This window comes from Megalobrama amblycephala, linkage group LG5 (assembly GCF_018812025.1).
Source record: "Megalobrama amblycephala isolate DHTTF-2021 linkage group LG5, ASM1881202v1, whole genome shotgun sequence".
NCBI classification, from domain to species: Eukaryota; Metazoa; Chordata; class Actinopteri; order Cypriniformes; family Xenocyprididae; genus Megalobrama; species Megalobrama amblycephala.
Genome location: NC_063048.1, coordinates 34,861,080 through 34,876,437, shown reverse-complemented (window position 1 = coordinate 34,876,437; position 15,358 = coordinate 34,861,080). Strand labels below are relative to the sequence as shown.

The window sequence follows — 15,358 nt, the reverse complement described above, 5'->3', positions numbered from 1 at the left end:
ACACTGTACACCATGAGACAACAGCGATAGAGCCTTAGGTGCTGAACTTTTTCTTCATAAATGCAATACATATTTTGATTTATAGATTTGAATCTACGATAAAATAAAAATAAGTCTTTAATTAATAAATAAATAAACAAAGTCTGATTACCTGTGGCAGTTGTTTTCACGAGTTTACACTTACAAATGATCTAATAGAGAAAAAAATATATAATAAGCATATTTGGCATGCTGCCCAAGTGGATCGAGGACGCTAAGCTTGGAATTTAGCCCAAACTGAGAGTTTTCCCCCTTATCCCCAGCCAAGAGTGAGGAATGGGGTGGCGGAGGGATGCAGAAAACTGTCAAGGTAACTATAGGTGAGTGTATACCTCCACTCGAGCTGATTAGATAGACCGTTTGAACGTTCTCCTTCCAAACTTTGTTTATAAAACATCGTTTGTCGCTTGAATTCTGCAATCTCTCGAGACGCAGACAAGAGGCTGACTGTACATATTCTAGTTTAATTAGTGACACTTTGCCTACATTTTAAACTTTATTTGAATATGGCAACATTTTTATTAAAAAAAAATCTTTATTTGAATATGCAACATTTGTATTTTAAAACCTTTATTTGAATATGGCAACATGATACAATATTTCTATGATCACTGACAGAGACTCTTCCCCGTGTTGACATCATCCATAGCAACAAGGTCAACCCCGCCCTTACTCTTAGCTTAAGACTTCTATCTATTCCTTAGTAAAAGTTGGTCTCAGCAGCTTTGTGAATAGGTTTTAAGAGACAACCTATTTAGGAGAACTCTTAGTGGTAAGATAAAATGTTTTGTGAATATAGCCCCTGTTTTCTATTTATTATATTTTAAAATGTAATTCATTCCTTTGATGCTAAAAGTCACATGTCACAATAGTGTCACATGATCCTTCAGAAATCATTCTAATATGCTGATTTGGTGATCAAGAAACACTTCTTATTATCATTGATATTGAAAACAGTTGTACTACTTAAAAGGGACCTATTATGCCCCTTTTTACAAGATGTAAAATAAGTCTCTGATGTCCCAAGAGTGTGTATGTGAAGTTTTAGCTCAAAATAATTTGTCCCTTTAAATACAAATGAGCTGGTGGTCCTGGCCCCCTTTCAAGAAGAAGGCGGAGTTTCAAGAGCTCATGCTTCGGCATACCAGCAACAACAAAACAGGACAATCTCACACACTGAAAATGTTAGAAACTGTCAGTGGTCTTCAGTCTTATATGTTTCAGAATCAACCTTTGCGAAAATCCAGCGCTGAAAAGACCCTCGTTTGTGAAACAGTCCAGTGCAAAATGATAGGCGCAAACATGTAAGACTTCTTAGGGACATTTCCTTCAAAAATTACATTTAACCATGATGTCCTTAGTAACTCAGATGGCAGGAGTCTATGGAGACAATTATGTGCATTGGTACATCCCAAAACACAGCACTTGTAATGCCTTATTTGAAGAGACTGCTTTTGATTTATGGGAATTATAAAGAAATGAGTGAGTGGATTTTTACCATTATAGGCTGGTTGTTGGACACACATTGGTGTTCAAACACCTGATAAAAGTGAATTTTGCATAATAGGTCCCCTTTAATATTTCTGTGGAAACTGTGATACATTTTTTCACGATTCTTTAATGAATTGAAAACTCAGAAGAATAGCAATGTAATGCTTCCTTGCTGAATAAAAGTATTCATTTCTCTCAAAAAAAAACTTTTGATTGGTAGTATAACTATTACAGTTTAACAGATATTTTATTAAACAAAAGTACCTCATATTAAGGACTAATGCATAAAATACATTCCCAAACAGGACAAATTTAACAACAGCAATAAAAACTGAACTTACGAGTAGTTCGCTTGCTGTGCTCTGGGTATCAATTTGAGTTAAAACATATTGTTGTTGGTTATTTCTTTGAGGTCAAGTAGAAAATAAAAATAACCTAAACTAAAACCTAAACTATGAACTAAACAGTAAAAGTATTCGAATGCTATGAATCCTGACCTGCAATTGACATTTTCTAGAAGGTTTTGACATGTCACTGTGTTTGTAAGCCCTTCCACCAGCAACAACATCCCACTTATGCGGGTGGTTCAGTCTGTCAAACACACCAAGAGGAAAAGCAGCAGTGTTATGAAAGAAGGCTGGCTTGTGCATTTCACCAGCAAAGACACGTTGGTAAGTGCTCTGGGTTTCCATTATAAACCTTATGAATTTATATGAGAATTACCAAGTGAACTTTCCGTTATGTACCTGATAATTTCTCTTATCTGTTGTTGTTGTTTTTTTCACAATAGCGTAAGAGACATTACTGGAGACTTGACAGCAAGTGCATTACCCTGTTCCAGAATGACACTGGGAGCAAATACTATAAGGTGACTTCAAATATTAGGTCAAAAAAATAATCTAGGTGGTGTCTAGAGGGCTTTCATCATTTCTTTAGAGAACATTGTTAGTTTGTCTTACTAAGTTTCATGGATCACTGCACACATCAGATCCACATGCATGTCTCTGCAATATCATTGAGGTTTCAGTTTTCAGATAGACCTCTTAATTCTCTCCAACAGGAAATTCCTCTATCTGAGGTGCTGTCTCTGGAACCAGCGAAAACATTCAACCTTCTCCCTGAGGGTGCCAACCCACATTGCTTTGAGATTGCCACAGCATCTCTGGTGTATTATGTTGGAGAGAACCTGGCTACGTCGGGCTACGGAAGCAGCGTGCTTGTTAGCGGTGTGGGACAGGACGTGGCCCGCATGTGGGAGATGGCCATCCAGCATGCACTTATGCCTGTCATCGCCAAGGGCATATCTCACGGCAGTCATCACAGCTACCACAGTATGAACTTCATGGTGAAACATTTAGGGGCTTGTCTTAAGACCCTTAGAATGATTCTAAGGAGGAAAACACTACAAATACAGAAATGCAGTGCAGTTGTAATATTCCTTTTCTAGCTTTCTAGGCTTTGTCAAATTTTACACTTTGCTTCTGCCAGAAAACTGCAGAGCAACTATAGCTGTGTCTGAAGTTTAAACCTTACTTTAACCTTATTAAAGTACTTGCTAAAAGTATGCAGGTGTGTAGTATGAATACAATCTATACATACTAAATTTGGCACATTGCCTTGAGACATGCATTATTAACTGCGCCGCAATTCTCAGCTATTTGCAAAAATGACAACTCCTCTCTCATGGCCTCATAGGATAGTAAAATGTCCAATGGCAGCATTTTCACGAATGTTGCGTATTCGACATACTGCCGATTTCATTTACTGCTTTTGGCATACTGTTTTAGGGAAGTATCTGGACACTGACTTTTTTCAGAAATTATGTTTATAAATCACATCCAGACATTCTGGATAACACACTATTTTATGGCTGTTTATTATACCCAATAAGCAATATGAGCTTATGTTTTTGATGATCAACTGGACAAAAATGAAATAGTTTTTAGGTACATGAAACAATATATTATGACAGTGAAAAAGTGTGCTTGCCACCCCCAGTGTTATTTTAGTATTATTTATGCACTATTAGTTTTATTTATTAATATTTTGAATTAGATAAGATATTTTGTTATGCTTTTGTCATCATTTATATATAAAGTATAAAGTATATATATATTAAACAACTTAAATAAAAATTAGAAATGATGATTTAGAAAATAACTGAAATAAAATAACTTGAACTAAAATGACTAAAAGTTAATCATTTAAATTCGAAAAAAAAAAAATTCAGACAACTTGAGCATTTCATTCATTAATACAGTTTATTCACTATAATAAAATATGACAAGATCTCAGAGTTAAACTGTGACAGAAAAAAATAATCTTAATTATGTCAGATAACACTTAAGCAAAACATGGTCAGGTCAAAGTGTCTGAATAATTTTTGGTTCCAAATTTTCATCAGTTTTACTGGTAGTCTGTCAGATATATATATATATATATATATATATATATATATATATATATATATATATATATAAATAACATTTTTTTTTTTTTTTTTTTTTCGAATTTAAATTATTAACTTTTAGTCATTTTAGTTCAACTTATTTTATTTCAGTTATTTTCTAAATCATCATTTCTAATTTTTATTTAAGTTGTTTGGCTTTTTCATCGAATATTTATATTTTATTTTATTTCAGATTTATTTCAGTTTACGAAAACACTGGGCCTCCTAAAAACAGTATGGTGCAAGTTAAATTTCTAATTTGTTTTGAGTTTTCTTTGAGTTGATTTTGAGAAGCTCTTAAAATGTATTATGCATTGTCAAGTATTTCAGGTAGAATAAATTAGTAAAGGTGTAAATCTGAGGCTATGGCATTCAATACAAAAGAGACATAATGAGTTTTTTTTTTTTTTCTTGTTTTTTCTTGTTTTGTTTTTTTGTTTACACCAACAGAAGAGGTCTCCATTAGCATCTCAGTATCCAACTGCCAAATCCAGGAGAACGTGGTAAACATTTATGCTTTTTTATATTTGGAGACATAGGCCTAAATATATCTTATATTCTTTCAGTATCAAGCTTTGTTTCTGTGTGCAAGAGCTCACTGTTCCTGTCGGTTTGCCTATACCCGCAACCTTGAGTTCCAGTGTGATATAAACACACATTGCCTCTTGGAGATTATTTTGATTACCTGCTTGGCCATGGAGTTGCCATGGTTACTCGAGTCTTTCTGACACAGTCCTAGTGAGATGTGGAAATACTGTAGCTCTATAGGCTACTGGTTTGAATTCAGCCATTGTTACAGTACAAGATATAAAAAGACTAGATCCAAAGAAATCTCATGTATCAAGCATTGCTTCTGAGCTTTGGGAACAACCCATTTTGGCACATGTGCTTACATTTTGTTTCTGTTTTTCTTACAGGATATTAGCACAGTGTATCAGATTTTCCCTGATGAAGTACTTGGCTCTGGGCAATTTGGCATTGTCTATGGAGGTAATGTACCAGAGTTCTTTGACACGGGCATCCGTGTTTTGGAATCTGTATACTAGGAGAATATTATAATATTACTGTATTAAAATAGTTTAATTCAGTACATAACTTCAGAACAAATGTAGTACAGTGATCAATGAATGTGTAATGAGGGTAACTTTATTTTAATATTTACAGTAAATTATTTACTAATTATTTATATAGTAGCCATACTTCACATCTAATAAATGAATGATAAAAATGCACATCCTCCTTTCTGATATAATGCAGGGAAACACAGGAAAACAGGCAGAGATGTTGCCATCAAGATCATCGATAAGCTGCGATTTCCAACCAAGCAGGAAAGTCAACTGCGCAATGAAGTTGCCATTCTTCAGGTAAATACAGAAATCTATAATCAATACAAAGATGGCTGAGTTTGGAATATTTTAATTATTATAATATTATTGTAATACATAATGGACAAATATGGATATATTGTCATGGTGGATTGTAGAGAGTGCACGATGAGACAAAGGAGTATCCAAAATAGACAGTCACAGATTCAGGAGATTATTACACAACCATAAAACTAAGGAACTAAGGAAACTCAGGGCTTAAATACATAGGGAACATATTCAAAGAGAAACCGAACAGGTGTGTGGAAACTAATTAACAGCCAGGGAAAATAACTAGGAACAAACAGAGAAAAAAATGAAATACAACAGAATATATTTAATAATAATAATAATAATAATAATAATAAGTGAATATACACTAAAAAACACTGGGTTGAAAATGGACAAACCCAGCAATTGGGTTGTTTTAACGCAGTGGTTGGGTTAAATGTTTGCCCAACATGCTGGGCAGTTTTATTTAACTCAACTATTGTTTAAAAATTATTTTATTGCTTGCTTAAAATGAGCCCAACGTATGTTGGAAATTAACATTTATTAATAAGTTTAATGAATAATAATTAAACAGTAAACGTATTAAATTGCTTATTAATAAATGTTTATTTATTTTTAATTATTTTAATTATTAACACAATTTTGGTATTAATTTATTAATTTACAATTTATTTTGCTGGGTTCATTTTAAGCCAAAACAATATAGTAATTTTTTTTAAACAATAGTTGAGTTAAATAAAACTGCCCAGCATGTTGGGCAAACATTTAACCCAACCACTGGGTTAAAACAACCCAATCGCTGAGTTTGTCCATATTCAACCCAACTTGGGTTGTTTTTAACCCAGCATTTAATATATTATTAATAATATTATTATTAAAGGCATATTAAATACAAATTTGGGATTAAAAAAAATCTATTTTAGAATATTGGCAATTTCGTAATTTTATAATTAAATATAGATGTCATATCTGTCTTCTGCAGAACCTCCACCATCCCGGCATCGTCAACCTCGAGTGCATGTTTGAGACACCAGAGCGTGTCTTTGTTGTCATGGAAAAGCTCCATGGCGACATGTTGGAGATGATACTGTCAAGTGAGAAGGGAAGGCTGCCAGAACGCATCACCAAGTTTCTCGTTACGCAGGTACATCTCACAGGCTCCGTACAGCGTAACAATGGCAGAATCAGTATACACTCAATCCCATGTAAATATTTGAAGTGAAAATAAATGGTAAAGCTTTGGATTTTTATTTCAAATTTCTTACGTTTTAGTCGGTATTGTAATAATAATGCTGTTCCGCTCCTTTCCCAGATTCTCGTCGCTCTCCGCCACCTCCACTTCAAAAACATCGTTCACTGTGACCTCAAACCTGAGAATGTTTTGTTAGCCTCTGCTGACTCTTTTCCACAAGTGAGTAAAATCCGAACAGAGCGAGAAGCGACAACAAAAGAAAGGAAATATCTGAATGAAGTGAGGCCACACCGAAATTAACATAAATGGATCTGTTTTTGTAAATGCGCAAGAATAAAAGATGGTAATTATAGCGTTCTCATGGTGTGTTCGAGGCACAGGGTTGTGTGTGTCTCTACATTCTAATGAAAGATTTCTAAATTATCCTCCCATTGTTTCTTCTGTCTACTGCACAAGCTTGTCTCTGGAAGCTCTCAAGCAGAAAGATGACTCACTGTTTGAGCGCAGGCAAACATTTTGGAAGAATACTAAACAAATCACTGCGTGTCATTGACAAATATTTTGCAAAGGTGGAAGCAGAACTAGAGCTGTCAACATCTGAGCTCGGTTCTCGTGTCCTCAGGTGCTTGTTGCTGTGCAAATAAAGCGAATGTTTTAAAGGTAGAAAGTGTAGATCAGCAGGAGATACATTGTAACCACATCCAACTGGGTGATAATTTCACTTGACTTTCGTTCAGACCGTGACAACTGATCATTACGGCGTCTGTGGTGTTAAAAGCTAGCGCAAGAACAAAAGGATGTTATTTTTTTGGTCTTTTGTGCATCTCAGTCCTAGTCGAGTAAAATAGCCAATTCCTCCTGGTGTCTGCTTATTGTAAAGCTCATTATTCCTTGGTTTGTCTTGCAGGTGAAGCTGTGCGATTTCGGTTTTGCACGTATTATTGGTGAGAAGTCTTTTAGGCGTTCGGTGGTTGGAACCCCGGCGTACCTCGCCCCGGAGGTGCTTCGGAACAAGGGCTACAACCGCTCGCTGGACATGTGGTCCGTGGGTGTGATCGTCTATGTCAGTCTCAGTGGAACGTTCCCCTTTAATGAGGATGAAGACATTCATGATCAAATCCAGAACGCTGCTTTCATGTACCCACCCAACCCCTGGAAAACAGTGACCCCAGAGGGTAGGTTTTGAGGTGCACGGGATCTTGAGTGAACTTTGGAACGCAACCATCAGTGAATGTGGAACGAAAGTAAAGTTTAAAGGGATAGTTCACTCAAAAGTGAAAAAAAACTGTTATTCGTGCTCATGTCGTTACAAACCTGTATGACTTGCTGTTTTCTCTGAGAAAAACAAAAGAATATATTCTGAAAAATGAAAGTCATTAGGGTGAGATGTATAGGGGTCAGTGACGTGACAGGTCATTTTTTTGTCCAAAGGCCTTAATAATAATAAAAAACAAAGATATGACATCCAAAGAACGTAAGCACAACTAGATCTAATTTCTTGAATCCAAAAGGTTTTAATTATATTTTGCTACATATAAAGGTATTTTAAAGATTTTGAAGGGTCAAAAGGTCATTCAGTTTAACCGCCAATACAGCCATTTCATTTGTGATTAAAATATCTTAAAATGTATATATTTTTTATTCTGGCATGATTTTATAACATCACATATCAGCAGTGTAAAATGGTATTAAAATTATGTGAAGAAGTCGTTGCTTTGTTATGAGAAAGAATATCCGGAAAAATGAATTTAATTGATATCATTCGGAGTAACCAATATAAAGGGACCATTTTGGATAAAGTCATGCGGTCAGTATCATGTGACAGGATGTGATCATTCAGAAACCTGCAAAGGACCACATGGTCATGAAGCAAATTAACTAACTCTCTTTTAACTATTTGAAAAAATCATGTTTTCACTTGCTCATACCCATGTCCCGAAACATCAGGTCATTCGGTACAACCGCTATAAAACATGGAAAATGTTGTAATATTAAAAAAACTTGTACTAAATTTAAAATGTTTGATTGTCCTTTTGCTATCTAACTAGCAAGCTCAATAGCTAGCTAGCTAGATATCAGTCTCTTGGCAAAATATCATCATTCGGTATAACCAAAAGTGTCATTCGGTAAAACCAAAATGTTGGTTAAACCGAATGACTTTTTTTGGTAACAAATTTTGTCCATATTGCAGTGTTAATTGATTATAAAAACCACATAATCTCAATGTTAACACTTAATAAATCTTCAAAATTAATTATATCTCCATTATGTTTTTTTTTTTACACTTTTAAAAAAGTATTCATCAATGACAAAAACAGTTCCACAGAAGAAAGTCATACAGGTTTCAGCCGAGTAAATGAATTTTCATTTTGAAGTGAACTACCCCTTTAACAACAAAACATCAGATTTTGTAGTAAATGCATTTAGAAAGGTTGTGAAATACTGAGATAACTATTTAAACCAAGTCAGAAGCTAGCTGTATTAACCTCTCTTAAGCGGGAAACCATTTCCGTGTTAATCCTCAGAAACGTAAGTAAAGTAATCCAGTCACAGAGCTACTTGGCGAATCCCATCTCACATACGAATAACCTTAATAGGATAGTTATGATGAATTAACTTCTATTAGCTAATGTACGAATATGACCTCTATATACTGCTATTTCTAGTCAGCCTGCTACTGATATTCGCCTAGATGTTAAACTCTATTTTGAAGTCATACTGCAGCTTGATGTTCCTGTTGAAGCTCTGGTTCTTCTAATTATCACCGCCCTGTGACTGTACACATAAATGACCTCAGCTCACCCAAATCATTCCTACTTGGCTCATGGATCATGATCTAAGAAGGTATGGTCAGTATTAATTCACAGTAAAGGTGTGATTTGAGGTCTTGAATAGGTAATATTTACATTTAAGTCATATGCAATCTGTATGAATAGAATTGACCTTCGTCTCATTACCTTAACTAGATTTTTGATGCCCTCACCTTTGACCCTGTTTATTTACTAATGCCCTCTTTCTTCCTCATTAAAATAGAAAGGGAACCAGAGACCACACTTTACTTACTTAAGAACACTGGCAATTGGAGCAAATTATTCACATAGACTTTTATTTATTTATATAGTTTGGCTGGTATCAAATATGGCCATTTTAACAATTACTTTTGTGTTTTTAAAACTGTTTTAATTGAATTTATTCCTGTTTACTGTGAAGTGAAAATAATTAAGTGGCATAACAAAGAGTATCTCAAAAGTGCTTTAAAAAACAAGTTGCAAAACAAATGGAGAACAAATTAGAGGTTAGATTCATTTTTACTGCAATGCATTTACATGCATATACGTTTTCTGTGTAATTTATATACATATATATAATTTTCACAACATATTACATTTGTTAATTGGAATCTATTAATTTCAAAAGAAAAAAACGTGCATCTTTGTGTGACTACCCTGCTACTAAACTGTGTAAATGTGGGAGAGAGATGTGAAAGAGAAGAAAGGAGAAAAGAAAAGATGAAGAGAAGAGAGGGCAAGGGTTAAAGAAAGAGATTGGTGAGAGCGTGCTCAATTTTTGTTACGACCCATTCATGTGTATAATTCCAAACGATCCCTCAGACTAAAGCGCAGAGGCCTCAAGGTTAAGAAACTTTGGAGTGTCTCGGAAATTTGTGACCCCTGAAATAATGTTAACATGATGTTGGTTTTGCTCATTATCCCTCTGGACACAAAATCCCTCAGATTTTCCACCACAGCCCAGTCACTGACAACCTGTTTTGTTGTTACAGCAATTGACCTCATTAATAACCTGCTGCAAGTCAAAATGAGGAAGCGCTACAGCGTGGACAAGTCTCTCAGCCATCCCTGGTTACAGGTTAGAAGATAATGACTTTGATATGCCCTGTGTAGAAAAGCTATGATATGCAAACAAAAAAACCTTTGTTTTCCCCCACAGTCACATTCGGCAACTGAAGTAGAGGTGGAATTACCCCCCACATGTCTGTGTTAGAGAATATTTTTGTCTTAACAAGGCAATAATAACCCATACAGTGCCAATGACTGGTCAACTTAATTGATCAGTTCATGTGACAGATATGCACACATAGTAGGAAACTTGCAAAATAAGTTTAGAATTTTATATAACATTTATTTATAATTACAAAAATATATATATTTTTTAAAATATATACTGTTGTTGTTTTCATCATGTTACTATGTCTTGTGTCTACCCATTTAAATTGTCACAAACATTTCTACTCTATTTTTGCTTTTTTAAAAGAACCTTTCAAATGAATTATAAATAAATAACTATAGCAAACTGAATGGAATATTTTAGGACATTAATTGCAATTGCAGTTAATGTGTGAAATGTTTAATAATTGCTAATTGCAATTAAATGAAAGTATATGATAGTTTTAAATTTATATTAAATGCAATTAGCTGAACTTCAGAGTACTTTTTTATTACCCTCTTTAGTAGGACTTTATTAGTACATCTTTATAAGTAATTTTCGTAATTACTTGTATTGCATTTATGATAAAATTAAATATACTAATAATGCCATTTCTATTGAAACGTCAATGTCATAGTAATTAAGTGACCTTTTATTTCATTAATATTATATTAGCTGCAAGTAGTTTATTCACAGGGGTAGATATTGACAGAAAGTGTTTTTTATTATTATTTCTTTATTTTTCCTATTTTTTTAGCAGTGCGAAATGTTTTTGATTCCTAAAAATATATCTTTATGTCAGGACTACCAGATGTGGCTGGACCTGCGGACTCTGGAGTGCAAAATGCAGGAGCGATATATCACCCATGAAAGCGATGATATGCGCTGGGAGCATTTTGCAGAACAAAATGGCCTTCAGTACCCAGCCCACTTAATCAACCCTCACGCCGATGTCCGCGAAGAGGCGGAGTCTGACGAGCTTGTGATGGGCATGCTCAGCGACAGAGTCAGTGTTCTGTAAATTGCTGCCTACCCCTTTAAGGGTACAACAACGGAACTCAAGCCAACTTTATACTGCGAAATCACCACTTTAGTCAACAGAAAATGACTTGACAGTTCCAGAAGTACTGCACAAATTCATATAACTGTACACTACAGATCAAGCACAAATTTCATAAACACACAGTGCCTAAACCACAAAAGCCAACCTAGCCATACATTACGTAGACAAAAACAGTCATACCCAAATATATGACAATAACACATTACAAAAAAAAAAAAAAAAAAAATCAGTCAAAACAACTGCACTTAAACTTCTACAATCAAATATAACTCTTGTTCTTAACCTGAGAAAAAAATATATATAATTATTATTATTATTTGCCATTAACTGGCACTACACAGTTGAAAAAACTGTATCAACAGTATTTGTTTGTATAATTCACAAAATAAGTCATATAAGAAACAAGTTATAAAGTGAACTTATTTAGCCTTTTAATAAATTTAAGAAATTATTCTGCTATGAAAAGTCAGTTAATGCCACAGATATTGTGGTGACCTGTTGCATCAATGATAACTTGACAAATGTATAGCAGAGAGCATTTATAGCTTTTGTGGTTTTGTGTTTATGTGCTTATGAATGTGTGTGTGTGTGTGTGTGTGTGTGTATGTGTGGTTTGGGGGTTGGTTATGTATGTTAGTGTTCTGTGCAAGTGTAAGACAGCAAAGCAACACTGCCTGTGGACTGGAGATGTTTTTCCTTTTGCTTTCTTCGGATATGTTGGGATAATAATAAAGTGCAGCTGGTTGTGTACGCATAAAGTATTATGTGCTCATGACAAATTTTCAGTGTTTTTTTTTTTCAGTGTTCCCTTTAAGTGAAGATGAAGTACAACACTAATGCACTCATCAGCTATTCTGTCCAAAAGGCTGATTAAATGTTAACAAATTATTTCTTTAGTTATTTAATTATGGGCTGGAATGAGTGCAAGTCACAGAATGGCAGTTTGGAAGATATCAGGCCAAAGGTGAGTGATAATCCATAGTGCTGAAAAAGGATGATATACTGCGGGCTAGTGTTTTTGGCACTCTTCTGCTTCATCTTCAAATCAAGTAGGTGTTATTTGCTGTCTGCCATCAGGAAAGGTGTTTCCTAATCGACAGATGGCGCTGTACGCTTATGCAGCATGAAAGCCTGAAAGTTGGTTCGATGGGACGGTACAGACCTCTCTCAATACATCATTTTACTAGATGGGCAGACTGTTGAAAACAATAATAAGAATAGTAAAACAACTAAAATCAAATGTTGTATAAGCATGGAAAGTTGTAATATAAGTAAGTCTAAGGAGGGTATTTTAGAAAAGACTTTAATCGTGATAGATGTCATATTTAATTTTTCGCGATTGAAAACGAGGATGTGAGGCGAAAAGCCGTACAGTAGGCTATATAGATTTTAAATGACTTGAGTTACGGAGTTTTTCGTCAAGATTCATCCAAGTCATCGTAAGCAAAGTTAAAATTATTAACTACAATCTTTTGAACAAATATTAAATAGTCTCATTTATAGTCTCATTTGTCTATATCACACCAATTTTCCCCTGTTGCTAGCTAGCCTACATATCCAGCTAACTAAATGTATTTTTTCAAGAAAAAGCAAAATTTCTTTTCTTTTCCTGACTTTTGCCTGTTTAATTAGAAATTATCCCATTGTGAAACAGCAGTCGGTGTTTATGAATCATTTACACGACGCCACCAACAGCCTATTCCTGGACAAGAGATGACGAGCTCGCATACTGAAAGAAAGGGAAGAATCTTACAGATGGGCTGTCTATCGAGTTACGAATCATTTGAGTCTGTTTTTTCTCTCTCTAATCCAAACTCCTCCCCACAATAGATGGAGAATAGAGCCAATAGTGCAGGTGTTACACGACCAAAGCAAAATGTAGGCTACTGTATATGAGTTAATTAAAAAAAAAATTAAAACAAGACATTCGATTGAAAACATGGATAAAAAATGAAAAAGAAAAAAAAAAATTGGGGGAAAAAACAGCCAGGCTTTTGTGAAGTAGGCCTACAATAAATTACATCAACAAAATAAAATAAAAAACAACATGCTACAGTATAAAATAAAATATGTTAGTAGCCTAAATTATATGGGTAAGATTCTTTATAAATAGCATACTTTTATACGTTGTTTTGCGTTCAGCAGTTCAAGCTTGTCATGTAAGCTAAACCATTTTTCATGAAAATAAAAATAAATTTAGATGAGTAAGCCATATTTTAAAACTACATTAAGTCTTTAAATATTTCAGTAACAGAATGTCCACAATCAGAAGAGATTTAATCGGCTACTGTCTTCAAAATAAACAAACTAGTGAAGAACTTTTAACCACGCGCTATGAATTTCTCAAGAATAAAAAATATATATATATATATTAAGATACAAATACATTAACAGAGCTATTTAATATCTCTCCGTTTCCTGAGACAATAATCAAGTAATATAAAAGCAATAAACGTATTAAATTATGCTTTAAAAGATTTCTTATTAACACATTTGTATGTTTTCTCCCATATACGATGTATCTCCTGGAGTTGCACATGTTTTCTAGGGAATGTGTACTCGGAAAATTAGTTAGTATGCAAATGAAGAATCACAGCTTTGACAGTGAGTAACCATATGTTCTGGAATTGCATATTAAAAAAAAAAAAAAGGAGAGAGACAGATATATCCTGAAAGGATTGTTGCCGTAGTAACTCCGTTTTTCTTCATCCTGGCTGCGTTGGCACAGACAATTTCACCAAAAGGAAAACAAATATAATAGTTTCGCACGTCTGAATTATTTGGTTCTGTCAGACAAAACACGCAAATATTTTCCCCGATTCCGTGTTGAGCAGCAAACATGAAACCAGACGGTGCAAAAAAAAAAAAAAAAAAAAATGCCGAATAAATGACTTTTTAGTTCACGAGTTTCTTTCTCTCTTTGTGTGATATTAATTCCAAACGATAATTTTTAAATCATACCTCTTAAAGTCTAAATATATAGCGGGTATTGTGTTATTATTCATAGACTGGTGTTTATTAGCCTATTTGTTTTTAATTGATTTATTTAGTCAGAAATATTTTTGTTATCTATGACATTATGCATAATGTCTTGTACCTTGAAACAGTCACGTGTCGCTAACGGACTGACATAAACGACTCATCAAATGAAATCTTGATTATGTGAAAACAGGTTGCGCGTGGCAGGTAGACTGCTGCAGCTATCTGAAAATGTGCACGTGCAGTTTTGTGCCATACGCGCGCGACAGTTTCCTCAACCTCCAGTTATCTGCTCCTGCAACGGAGGAAATTAAAAAATATATATAAAAAATGATTAAACACGTTAGAAAAACAGGTTTTGCTTTTATATTCAATTTGATATCAAATTCTGCCAGTTAGAAAAACATGATGTTGCACTGAGATGTATGCCGGTCTGATGATATAAACAAAAGAGCTATGTTGGTCTTATAGAATGGATCGAAGAATAGCTCACACCGAATTTTGCTAACCTGAATAGTAAAATAAAATGTACATATTTAAAAATAAGGACAAAATGCACTGATATGAAATAAAATGCAAAGGTAAAATAGCTTATAAGTAATAAAACAAAACAACTTAATGCTTGTTTTTAGCCTCATTTAAATAAAAGAAATGTTTCTGATCATTTTTTATTTGATTTGATTTTTTGTTTTATTTATTTCTAATGAACTTTTATTTTCAAGACTTTTTTAAATGCAGGTTTTTGTCTCATTATAACAATGTGTTTAGGTGTGGCGCTAGGGGACGCCAAAACAGAAACTGATACAGATCAGAAATGACAAACG

At 34.2% G+C, this 15,358-nt stretch overlaps 1 protein-coding gene across 4 annotated transcripts in view; it reads left to right on the top strand.

The window, feature by feature from the left end:
* Positions 1–15,082, top strand: part of prkd1 (protein kinase D1) — a 79,351-nt gene extending 64,269 nt beyond the window's left edge. For 2 of the 4 annotated variants that reach the window (XM_048192002.1, XM_048192005.1), the window contains 11 exons: positions 2,078–2,201; positions 2,321–2,398; positions 2,591–2,861; positions 4,430–4,482; positions 4,897–4,969; positions 5,237–5,343; positions 6,338–6,499; positions 6,668–6,766; positions 7,455–7,722; positions 10,329–10,414; positions 11,295–15,082. In XM_048192002.1, coding sequence (XP_048047959.1) covers positions 2,078–2,201; positions 2,321–2,398; positions 2,591–2,861; positions 4,430–4,482; positions 4,897–4,969; positions 5,237–5,343; positions 6,338–6,499; positions 6,668–6,766; positions 7,455–7,722; positions 10,329–10,414; positions 11,295–11,513 — 1,540 coding nt within the window. In that variant the 3' untranslated portion in view covers positions 11,514–15,082. The remainder of the gene's footprint in view (positions 1–2,077; positions 2,202–2,320; positions 2,399–2,590; positions 2,862–4,429; positions 4,483–4,896; positions 4,970–5,236; positions 5,344–6,337; positions 6,500–6,667; positions 6,767–7,454; positions 7,723–10,328; positions 10,415–11,294) is intronic. The other 2 variants (XM_048192004.1, XM_048192003.1) reach the window with 1 other exon arrangement.
* The last annotated feature ends 276 nt before the right edge of the window (positions 15,083–15,358 follow it).